This window comes from Chroicocephalus ridibundus, chromosome 2 (genome assembly GCF_963924245.1).
Source record: "Chroicocephalus ridibundus chromosome 2, bChrRid1.1, whole genome shotgun sequence".
In the NCBI taxonomy this organism is placed as follows: domain Eukaryota; kingdom Metazoa; phylum Chordata; class Aves; order Charadriiformes; family Laridae; genus Chroicocephalus; species Chroicocephalus ridibundus.
Window position 1 is genome coordinate 22,617,362 of NC_086285.1, and position 11,783 is coordinate 22,629,144.

Sequence of the window (11,783 nt, forward strand, 5' to 3'; positions counted from 1 at the left end):
TATCTAAAAATTACTGCTAAATAGTTTCACCATTATTAAAATTTTCTTGTGCGAATGGAATACCATGCTAAGACACCATGGACCAATATTCGGATATTCCAGAAAGACCAGGAAGACAGATCCTTTATGGAGTGTCCTGAAAGCAATCTTCAGGACCGTATGCTGCCTGCAGAACACAGGGCAGCAGATTTTCTCTCTCCTTTGGTCGAGTTGCTAATCTGGAGACGTGCCTGTTGACAGGTCTGAAGTAGGGAGGAGGAGCCAGGACCCCTAATCCAAACCTGAGACAATGCAGGGAGGTATCCCATAGCACAACTTGAGTGCAATGGGCATGCCTGCTGGTGAAATGCTTGGTTATATGAGGGGGCATGCTCTGCCCTATCTTACTTTACCTTCCTTCACCCCTGCATTTTCAAGATGAAGCCATAGTGATAGTCCCTGTAAACCTGAGTTTGTCCATTGGGAACAAAAGAAGTCCACAATTTAATTTCAAAGGAATTTAGATCAATGAGATTAAGAATGCTTCCATGTGATAATCTTTTATTTTTTAATGTTGTTATTCAGAAAAAGCAAATGGTATAATCTTAATGGTACATCTTACAAAAAGCTTTGTGATAAGGTGTTTGTCTGCTTTCTTGTCTGAGCAAACAGATCTGAACAGACCTGAAGCTAGATTTGTTTTCTAAATGTAGTCAACTCCAATTCTCTTTTTTTCCACACCGTCAGTTCCTTGCTCTTTCCTGCAGTTACTGTTAAGAATTTAAATAAATTTAAAGGGACAATTTAATTAGCTTAGGCTTAAAATGTATTTACAAACTGGTACAAACTGGTTAAGAATATTTTTTTGTTTCTCTGAATGACACCCTAACTCCACCAGCCATAAAATGTTGCTATTGTCTTCACTGGGGCCTGGATTTCACCATATATAGCTATTTCATAGCACTGTGACCAGATGGCTCCATCCGTTCTTGTGAGTCAATTATTTCAGGAGATCTGGCTTGGCAATTTGAAAGGAAGGGTTTTGCTGCAAAACCAGTTTATGAAAGTATAATCTAGGAGTTCAAGTTTAGGCCTGAGGATTTTGTTCTTTTTTTTATAATTTTTTACTTCAATGATTCAATGTACCTCTTTGTAACCTAAGAGCGGTAAAAATGTTTTTACCCATGCTTAATTCAACATTTTAAGCTGTTTTAACCCATACTTAATGTAACTTCTTGAAAGTGCTTTGAAAAGCTTGTAAAGTGTTGCTATTAGCAGTTACCACAAGCAAGAAAAAATAGATGTCTCATAATAACCTTCTAAATCCATAGTAGGCCTCTGAGTTGTTGGTTTCGCTTCTTAAACTGCTAAGCATGCAGAATCTTTTACAGAATTTAATAGCAGCTGCTGAGAGCTCAACACTCGTGTTTTCTTTTTCTTTCTTTTTTTTTTTTTTTTACTTTTGGACCACTCAGAACTCTCCTATCCTTCTATTTATTGATGGTTAAGTAGAATTTCTGATAAGTCTAGCATCAGAGCTCCTGAAGAAAATGAACTTTGCATATTCCAGACTCACTGACTGGGTACTAAGATCAGAAAGCAGGTAGGGAAGCACAAACCATAAAGACGTTTTCAGGTACAGCAGGCAGATATCAGAGAGCATTTGGTCAAAATAGAGTGGCCTGTGTCTGTTTCATCTCTTCTGGGGATACATCTACACTGAGGTGTGAGTGACTAAGGTGTTTGATCTGGCTACCATACGTGAATTATCTCATCTACCCCTAAATGAGTCTTGCAACATACAAAGATCTGCATAAAGAAGCAATGTAAATGAGGCTCCAATGAACCCTGTCCTCACATCTAGACTGCCACTGTCAGAGATCTCTTGGGTAGTTCAGACTGTGCTGAGCAATTAAATAATAAATTAATGTGTCAGTACACATTTAATAATCTCAGAAACAATTTGTTTTATACCTCTCAGAGAATTATCACAATAAGGATTTTATCTTCCAAACTTGTTTTTAAATTTAGAAGAGATTAGTTAACAGATCTAAAATGAAACAGCATTTAAATCTAAAATGAAGTTCAAGAAATCCTTTAGATATTTAAAGATAGTTTACATCAAATCCATGTTGCAAATGGCAACTAGAGACAAATAAATAGCTTACCTGTCACTTGGAGCTCAGTGGTACTGTTTAGAGAACTGAAAATATATTTTATAAAGAATTCTGGGGAGGGTAAACTTGCTTTCCCCATACAGACTCCTTGGAGAGCCAGAGTAATGATTAAAGCAGCCAGGCGTGGAAGAGTGTTTTCATCAGCACCATCTCTATCCATTATATCAGCATTTTTCTCCAGAGTACTCACATCAACGCACTGAAATCAGGAGAAAACAGCATGAAGACAGCCCTGGTCACCTCCATTTAAATAACCAGAATGACAGAAGGAGAAACTGGAGAGAACACTTTCACAGACAGCCAGAGTAGAAAAAATACTAAGGTTAAGGCTGTAATTGACAACAGGACAGCAAATGCGAAACAGAGGACATTTTCAGGAGAACAGGCATAAGATGTTCAGGCAAAAGCCTGAAATTTTACTCAGTGTCTGATGGGGAAGAAGTACAGTCCTTCATTCAAGTTGTTTTTGCTTAGTGTTATTTTCATGCTGTTTCTATTATTCCTGTGTTCTCCTCAATTGCATCTATATCTACTTCCAGAAAGTGGCAGAAAAGGGTGGAATTTTTCTTAAGACACAATAAATTGATTCAAATAATACAGACTTTAACTCCTCATCTCAAACTTCAGAAAGAATTCTCTTAATGTTTTTAGTTCCCTACCTATTAAATGGAATCAATAATTTGTTATGGGGCAACTATCTGGGTATAATATGGAAAGATATAATTCTACAGATAAAGGGTGACTTCCCTGCTGGGTAACCAAACAGGAGCAGTTGATAGTCGTGTACACCCACGTGTGTGGATGTGTGCAGGTCTGAAGTGAGGGAGCAGGGTACAGCTCTCTCAGTCACCTGGAAACTTATCCCTGTTTTCTTCCATTTCTACCTTTCTTGTTTATTTTCACTGCAAATATTCAGGGTTTGAGATAAAAAAAAAAAAGGCAAAGTTGTCTCTAACCCATATTAAATTGAAAAGTCAACTAGATGAGCCAGTACAGTAATAAGTTCTTTTACACATACTTATCTCTCTATATATGCCTTAAACACTGCAGAGAGGAGGCTGGCATTTCTTTTCCTGTCCATCCATTACACATTTAAATTTCCACAACCCAAAACTTCATTCTCATTTCAAGTAATATATTAGGTGTCATGACTGAGAAAAGGATATTTTCTGTGAAACCAAAACATATAAGGAGCCACTAAAAAGGCTTTTCTTCCATTACTACCCTGCATCATTGTCCCTTTTCCATAACTCAAGTGTTGTGATTCTAAGCATTAGATAGTCTACAATGTTTTGAGTACCTTTCTCAATAAAAAACCCCTCTTTTCCCTCCTGTCAGTGAGCAGTGAAGTCTCAGTTGCTGAACAGGCTTGACAACTGATTATACTGCCAGCATAAACAAACAGACCACACAGTAAAGCACTTTATGAATTGTTATTCCATCTTGACATGCCAAATACCCACTGATGCCTCTTTACAGTTGCCCAGATACCATTGGAGCTCTTGGAAATCGGCACGTTCACCAAGACCCAGAACCAGAAGTACCGGTCAATGAATAATTTATGATGGGAAATGATTACACAAAGAACACAGAAAGAGGAACTGGAGCCCTTGGCATTCTGCTGCACAGCCAGGACTCCCAGCCATCTTCTGTTTGCATAGGAAACTATACCACAGTATGGTGTAAATTAAAATCTAATGAAACGGAAAAGAAAAGGGCAAATTCAAACTTTGCAACAAACCAAATTTAACTGTGTATTATGAACAGATTGAAGGGGCTTCTCACAGCAGGTCAACCTGTACTTTAGGAGTCATCTAATCTGGCAAAAACTTATTTTATTGCCCATTACAAGGAAAACGGTTTTTCTTTAGATTGTGAACTCTACAATATTTTTCTATTATTTTATACACCCTAATTGAGATAACGAATAATAAACAGTGGCGACAAAACTGGCTGTATGTTTTCTGACCTATAAAGGATGTTTTTAGCTGAATATACTCAATATGCTTTTTTTTTTTTTTAACTTTAAATTTAAGCTTATCTGTATCATTCTTTCTACAAGGCATATTCATGCTGGTAGATAATTAGTCACAAATGTATGTGTCCCAACTGAAGGAAACCATCATATCTTTGGACAGATTCCTTATTCCACCCTGCTTTAGATGGACTTGGAAATGCAGGGCCTGGCAAGGATCTCATCACAGCAAAATGGTTCATCCTTTCTTCTGTACAGCCAGATCAGTTTTGGAGCTGCTCTGTTTTATACCATTTAAATACAACCACTGCTAGTACATCTATACTAATAAATACAAGAGAAGAGAAAGTATTTTCTGTCCTTGAAGCCAAGTGCAAGATCTTGCATCTACACAGCTACGCTCTTTTCCATCTGCCCTAAGCAAGGCAACTGCATCTGAATTACCTATTGGGAATCGTCCCTAATACGAGCTATCTCCCCAACCACTTCTCAGCAGACTCTGTGGAAGTGCTAGGTAGCACATACCAAAAGCAAGTCAAGGAGAAGGATACTATTAAACAGCAGGTACAACAAAAGACCAGTGTTTGGCCTGTGCTCTCAAACTGTTATTTACCAGTTTTCTGGAGGACCACGATACTGACACAATGTCTGAACTAGCTTAAAGGCATTATATCAGTAATAAATATGAAGTTATTTTTACTTATGGTTTTTTTACCTGGGTTTCAGAAGTTTTAAAATGTTGCCTTACTGCAGCCAAAATATCTTCAGTTTCGTTCCGTGAAAAATAATAACAGTCTTCATCATGTCTTAAACTAAGCATACTCTGTAGGTAAAATTTATAATCCTTATTCTTTAAGCTGAGTTCTGAAGAACACACATCTCTATGATGAAGAATGTAGTAGAGGAGAATAAGAGAAATTCTCTCAAATACTTCTTCGCTGAGACGGTCTTCTAAATTTCCACCAGCTATTAATAACAAAGATTCTGGTTCAAGGCACTGTGAAAAAATAAAAATAAATGGAAATTCAACTCAAGTAACACATTGCCAGTCATCTGCAAATACAATTAGAAAGAAGAATAGGAGAATTCAACTCTTATGTTTAAGGGATCGAACCTAAGCCTACACAGATGCAGGCTGATGGAATGGCAGGAGGAGGTTGTAGGTAATTCATTGCAGTTCTATGGCTGCAAAATCACACCGTGTTTTCTTCCAGAGACGCTTCTGTTTTTAAGAAATGTCAAGTATCTAAGAGATTTAAGATTTACTACAAACCGGGACTAACTCTGATCAATCACTGCAGAGAACTGAAAATTTTTCACTGTCCTCAAGGAACTTTATTTCTGGTTATAAACATATTAGATAAGGGCTAGGGCTACTCATATTTTCACCTGTGTATTCTATGCATGTTTATATATTATAAGACAAAGACCGTATCTGGACTGTAGTTAATTCAGGGTATGTAAACAGGAGTTATATCATATTCAATGTACTGTTAAGAGACGTAATTGACCTTAAAATCATACAGCTATTTTTATTTTTTCTCAATTAGTTCTGTTAACTTGAACAATTCGGTCCAGTACAGAGAGCCAGCACAAGGTCTCAACACCATTTAGTCTTCCAAATGCATTTCAAGAGGGACTGAAACGATATACTCACCCTGTGCAGGCTATGGGAAATAAGATACTGAATTCTAGAATAAAGAATCTGTCTTGAAGAGATCCTGTAACTATTGTCATTCATTGTGTAGCCATTTTTTTCCAACTGGCTCCTTTCCAAGCATGTTATAGGCATGTCAGCTAATCTCAACTATTTATGGTAGAGCAGCCACACTGCACATTTCAGAAAAGAAACTACAATACATGAAGGTACCATGGGAGGATCAAAAATTAATTATCTAGACAGAAGCTAGTTTGTGGCTACAAGCATGATGTGTTGGTTGGTGTGGCTCACCTTGTAACCTAGTTCATTTTCCTACACAGAAGCTGAGTAGAATCAAACATACATTGTCATGTTCAGAAGCCAATGTTCCTTGGAGGAACTGAGAGAGCTGATACATTTTAATAGAAATAATTCTAACAAAAACTCTCACAAATAAAAAAAAGAACTGTGGATGGTAATTACCAAATTAAATATTTATACTCGTAAATAAACTAGATCACAGTATGGCCCACTGTGCCCTGCCTACACTATCAAGATCTATAATTCTAACTTTTTCTAATGCATGTCTTTAAGCATTAGTATTTGGGCTAGGAGGAACATAGAGATTCTGTTTTCTGTCCCAAAAGATCTCAAGTTAGTCAACCAGACTTTTCAAACACTCAATAGTAATACAATAAACGTACTGCATATAGTGGAAGATTTTCAAAGACTTCTACAACATTTCAAAACCCAGTGAGGATAAATTGTAATCTGTAAGGCTATTGTTTGCTCTTGCAAGGAAGATGACAGAAAAGGAAATTGCTAATTGGAAGGAAGCAGGTGCATTGTAAGAGATGCAGCTACTCCATAGTATATGGGTAGCCCATAGAGCGTGACCCTTGAGCGGATATCAAGAGGATATAAATTGGTTCATCACTGGTTATTTTGCTGTGAATAATATTTCACAGGCATAACCATCTGCATGGCCTTGGTTTAGAAATGCTTATTTGCTATAAGAAAAGAAGCTAACTTTGAACCTGGGCACTGAAGCCTGAGTTTCTTTTGTTTAAGAGACCAAAAGTTAGAAAAAATTTTCTTACCACTGCAAGAAATATATGACTTTTGTGTGCTTAGGAGATAAAGAAGTGTCAGATGCCATTCAATAGCTGCCAGTGCCTGCCCAAAGAGTCTTGGGGCCAATACATAGCAACAAACCAATCTAAAAAAGTGTTAAACTTCACTGCTTTTAAGTACCCATTGGAGACATCATTAAAAATGAAAAAAAAAACTCTGAAAACAAAGTCATGTGCTATGACTGGAATCCTGGATTTAGAAGGGAATGTTGAGTCTGAAATCAATTAGTTATTCCCAACAAGTTTGGGAAAGAAAATGCCAAGCAAAGGTGGGGCATTCCATTTGAAATTTTGACGATCTTGAAGGATAGTGCTTCTCACAGAGTTTTTCTTATCTTGGTTTACCAAATCTTGTTAAATCGTCTTGGAAGATTTCAGGACAGTGCCATGATGCCATCATTTTTCCTATAGACAACTGTGTTCATGTGCACTGGCAGTGCAGGGTGTCTGCAGTGTTACCGACACAGCCAACACTGAGAAGTACTGGAAATGGTGAAAGTCCTCAAATTCTTCCCACAGGAAATTTCCAAGATGAAGCCTAAACAGAGTGCAAGTCCTGACCAAAGAAAGCCCCAGCTAAATTCAACTTAGATTTTTTCCATCCAAGGACACAGTGGGCATGCTCTCCACAAATACCTTACAAATACAAGAAAAAATACAGCAATACGGAGAAGCAAAACAAAGAGGGAGAACAAGAAGGCCTAGACCCCTATTTTGTGAAGTTTAGGAGGACTGCAAAACCATTGCTGTTTAATAGATTCTCAGCTTTTCATCTGGATCCATATACAGTACATATCCATTGCCCATATGTGCAAAGAGAAAAACAGCACAATCATCTCCTTCATAAAAATTACCCATTTAGGGAATGAGAGGCACATCCATTATTTATGTATGAAATTTCACATTGGGGCTCACATGAAAAATGGGAGTATTTGAGAAAGGGCCAATTAAGGGAGTAATTGTCTACTGCACAGGAAAGACGCCCGTTTCATTGGCTTGGCAGATTGCCAAGAATAGTATATTGTGAAAGCATTCACCTTTATGACCATCCTCATAATTCTGATATAAAGTGACACTCTGCCATATGTAGGTCACTGAACAATGCCAGAGCTAAAGTAACACTAACTAAAGCCAAGACCGACCAAGCCCTTTGTAGTCCCTTTCAGCTAAGTTGCTCACTTACCACTGTCTCCGTCCTACCAGAATCTACGATCTTATTACACTTTTTCTTTCTTTGTCAAATTGGGAATCAGTTCTGAAAATATTCTAAACTCAACTAGACAACCAAACCTTCTGTGAAGCTGTACCCTGGACTATTTCCAGTTTCAATTTGGATTTGTAGATTCATTGTTCTGCCTTTGATTTTCCTTGACCTGAAGTGCTTACCAAAACCCTCCCCTAAATCTTGAATATTTCAGTGAAGTGGCACATAAATCTGAGACAATCCTGTCTGGGTTTTATATTTGTGAACTAAAATCCAGAACAAAAAAAAAAAAAAGTGGCAGAACTGGTCCCGAGTTTTTACCTATGTCTCTCCACAGTGGAAATCCTCTGTGTCCCAACTTCAAGTTCATGCTTTTATTGTTAGATCAGGGTCAAGTAGAAAAATCTTTGTTGGAAAATAAACACTTGACAACTTTTAAAGGAAAATTATTAGTGCAATGCGACCGAAGCATGGCTTTTTTAAGGAATGCCTGTCATGTTTGGAATATCTCTTCATGAGCTCAAACCATAAATATTAATAATTCAGAATGAAATTATTAAAGCAGGGACAATTTTTTGCTGCAATAACAAGCCCTTTACATGTTTAAGTTTTGTATTCAGGAGAGTATCACTCTAATAAATAATTTTAGAACTCACTGACGATCCTGTAAAGATATCCCTCGTTAATTGAAGCACTAACCAGATTACAATCCTCTTGCATGCCATAAATCCGCTGTGGGCACTCAGCTCTCTCCAGTAACATTTTGACCAGTTCTCGTGAGTGGTTCATGTGGAGCTCAGTGTTGTCAGCTGAAAGAACGCGTAAAACTTCCATCAGATAGCCTCGGCTGGAAGCATAGCTGCCATCCTGCCCATGCTCTTCCCCAGGCTGTCCTTCAGCAACGAGCACGCTGAATATGAAAGCAGAACATACCACCCCAAGAGCTGGATGCTTGGTCAGAAAACACATCTCCTCTTCCTGCAGTGCGTGATCTGCACTGAATGTTGGATTGTTGTTTGCACTTCACAGCTTAAACTTGAAACCTGAGGAATCTGAATGGTAAAGGGGAAAAAAACCCCAACCCTTTAATTAGTGTGAATGCAATATGTTTGAAAGGATTTATTAATTGGTCGGCTAAGCTGATTTGCAGTGACAAGCTGTTTTTGAACAACAGGGAGCCTGTAAGGGCTTTACAGCCCTGAACAGCAGGAAACTAAGACAACCATGGCCTTAAAACTTCTGTAGAATTACCATCAAGAGGTTGACTCAAAGTGCCTTTCCCTCCTCATAAAAGTAAAGTGTATGGTTTTCATTTCAGTGTTATGTTATTGCATTCACTAATAATCCTCTTTAATAAGAACAGGAAAATACCATAGCTTTCACTTTCATTCCATTATGAAACAGGTTTTTAGTAGCAAAAATAGCTGTAAATAAAGATTACTAGTCTCATTCTGATACAAATGGGCAGTAATTATGATATAGAGCAGGTTTTATTTTGAAAACACTTTACCAACGTTGCCGAACTCCAGCTATACAACACAAAACAAGAATGAACAGGATGTACTTAAAAATTAGTGATATTTTATGATCAGACGGAAGAGTTACAAAACTGAGCTCATAATTTCCTTCATAGAACTCAGTGAATAAACAAGACAAACACGCCAGAAGCAACGAGTTTAACTTGTTAACTTTAGATGCAAAAGATATTTTGTACTGTAAATCCGTCTTGTCACTATCCTTCCTAACACACCACTGCCTCTGCTTTAACAATAATCTATCTCAATATCAAAGCGCAAGAAACATAAAAGAGTTTCACTTCTGTTTTCCACACAAATATTTTCGTTTTATTGATGGGCAGATGCTGGCAGTGACCTACATTTTCAGATGATAACGCACATGTGTTAAACAGCCACACATAAGATCAGCTTCTTTCAATGGCAGTACGATACATGTGTGTCTTATTTTAAAGGAAACTCTGCTAACAAAGTACTTAAAATGAAAAAAGAACTGCTGAATTCAAATTGGCATTCACTCAGACAAAGGTTAGTGTGTTTTTAGATGTTAGGAAATCTTTTGGTGTTCAGATATATTTTACTGTTAGCAGTTAGGAATACGTTACGAGGATGCATTTCTAAACATTGTTTTCTTACCTTCCGAAGGGAAAAAGATTGCTTGTGTGTCTAGCTTTGTGGCCTGCTGAATCCTCAGAACTATTTAGCTGCTGGAAGTCCAATGTTTTTAAAATTCCTTGATGGTGCTCTGGAAGCTGGAGAGGATTAGTTTATTGCTGCCTTGAAAAGTTTTCAGTTGCTATGGAGAGAGCTGCTCTTAAGGTAACAATGGAGGTGGATAGGAATTAGTACATGTTCTTCTTGGCAAGTTCTAAGCATCACGTTATTGAATGTATTTCACATATTTTAGTACTTATCACTTTATGTAAACAGTCTATTTTAGCAGTGCAAGATGTATAAAATCTATTGAAGAATGTATTTCATTACGAAGGATAATACATTCAAGCAATCTAACTGTTCTCTACATTACTACGTTATCTGATACAAACCTGAATTTCTTTTTTTCATCAAAACGTTACTTCTTTTTGCAAATACGAAAACAGAATAGAAATAGAAATCTTTTCAAGTACCTTCACTGAAAAATTGTATTTTTCTTTGGGAAACACTGTCCAGAGAGAACAGTCTCTTTCATTCCCCCTTATTCTGTGCCACATTTGCACCAATTAAATAATCTGGGATAGCTCAGTCCATGGTGAAAAAAAATTTCTTACACCCACTCAGACTTTCCAGAGGGATGGTGTTACAAAGTCGACATTTATGTCACCATGACGTTACAATATTCTTGTACTGGAAGTTAGTGAAAACTGTCACGACAGAGACTTCCACAGCGACAGGTACACCAGTCATACCATCCTCCCACCTTCCAAACCTTCAGTGCGGTAATGAAGAATTAGCATCTCAGTTGGCTCAACAGATCCTGTGAAGCAGTAAGCCTGTAGTAATAGAAAAGTCTTTATTGTCTTTAAAGCTACAGTGACAAAAATTCCCATGTTCTAAAATGCCAGTAATGTTTCCTACAAGGTGGTGAGCTGAAAGGGAATAGCCTTCTTTTAGTAAGGCTGAGAACTGCCAACTGATACTGACAATAAAAAAAAAATTGAACTGATGACATCAGCTTGAGCGAAGTGCAAAATATAAACAAATGTTCTGAAAAATATGAAGTACAAGTACATGGAAATATGTACAAACTCTTGTATGATCAAGGCTGAGCATTTCAAAAATCAGTCCTACTATTCAATACTCAAGTACAAAAAAATCCTACAGATTCGTATCAAATAATCCTTTATTTTACTTCATAAATTACAAAAGATATTTACCCAACTAACATTGCCAAATATGCAACTTTATGCAAACAAGAATCACAGAAATTTTTACCTCAAAAATTTATTTTTATATGAATGACTGAAAAGCCAAAACACATGATAATATGCATCTCCTCTAGCTTTTATATATTTTGCTCTGTGAAACAAAGCTAACCACGTCCAGATTTGTTCCACTAATAAAAATAATTCCTCAGATAATGAGGGAACAGCTTCCAGCATTTAATTCCAGGGATTGCTCAATCTCCAAACAAACACAGAATAGATTTATCTGTATATAATTTG

At 37.1% G+C, this 11,783-nt stretch overlaps 1 protein-coding gene across 7 annotated transcripts in view; it reads right to left on the reverse strand.

Moving 5' to 3' along the window:
• SLC39A12 (solute carrier family 39 member 12) overlaps positions 1–10,945 on the reverse strand; it is a 36,968-nt gene extending 26,023 nt beyond the window's left edge. Inside the window, exons 1-5 of one of the 7 annotated variants that reach the window (XM_063324713.1) lie at positions 10,749–10,945; positions 10,258–10,434; positions 8,807–9,159; positions 4,847–5,128; positions 2,148–2,355 (exon numbers count right to left, since the gene is read on the reverse strand). In XM_063324713.1, the coding sequence (XP_063180783.1) occupies positions 2,148–2,355; positions 4,847–5,128; positions 8,807–9,076 (760 nt within the window). In that variant the 5' untranslated portion in view covers positions 9,077–9,159; positions 10,258–10,434; positions 10,749–10,945. Of the gene's footprint in view, positions 1–2,147; positions 2,356–4,846; positions 5,129–8,763; positions 9,160–10,257; positions 10,435–10,748 lie in introns of those variants that run through there. The other 6 variants (XM_063324708.1, XM_063324707.1, XM_063324710.1 and 3 more) reach the window with 6 other exon arrangements.
• Positions 10,946–11,783: the final 838 nt, after the last annotated feature.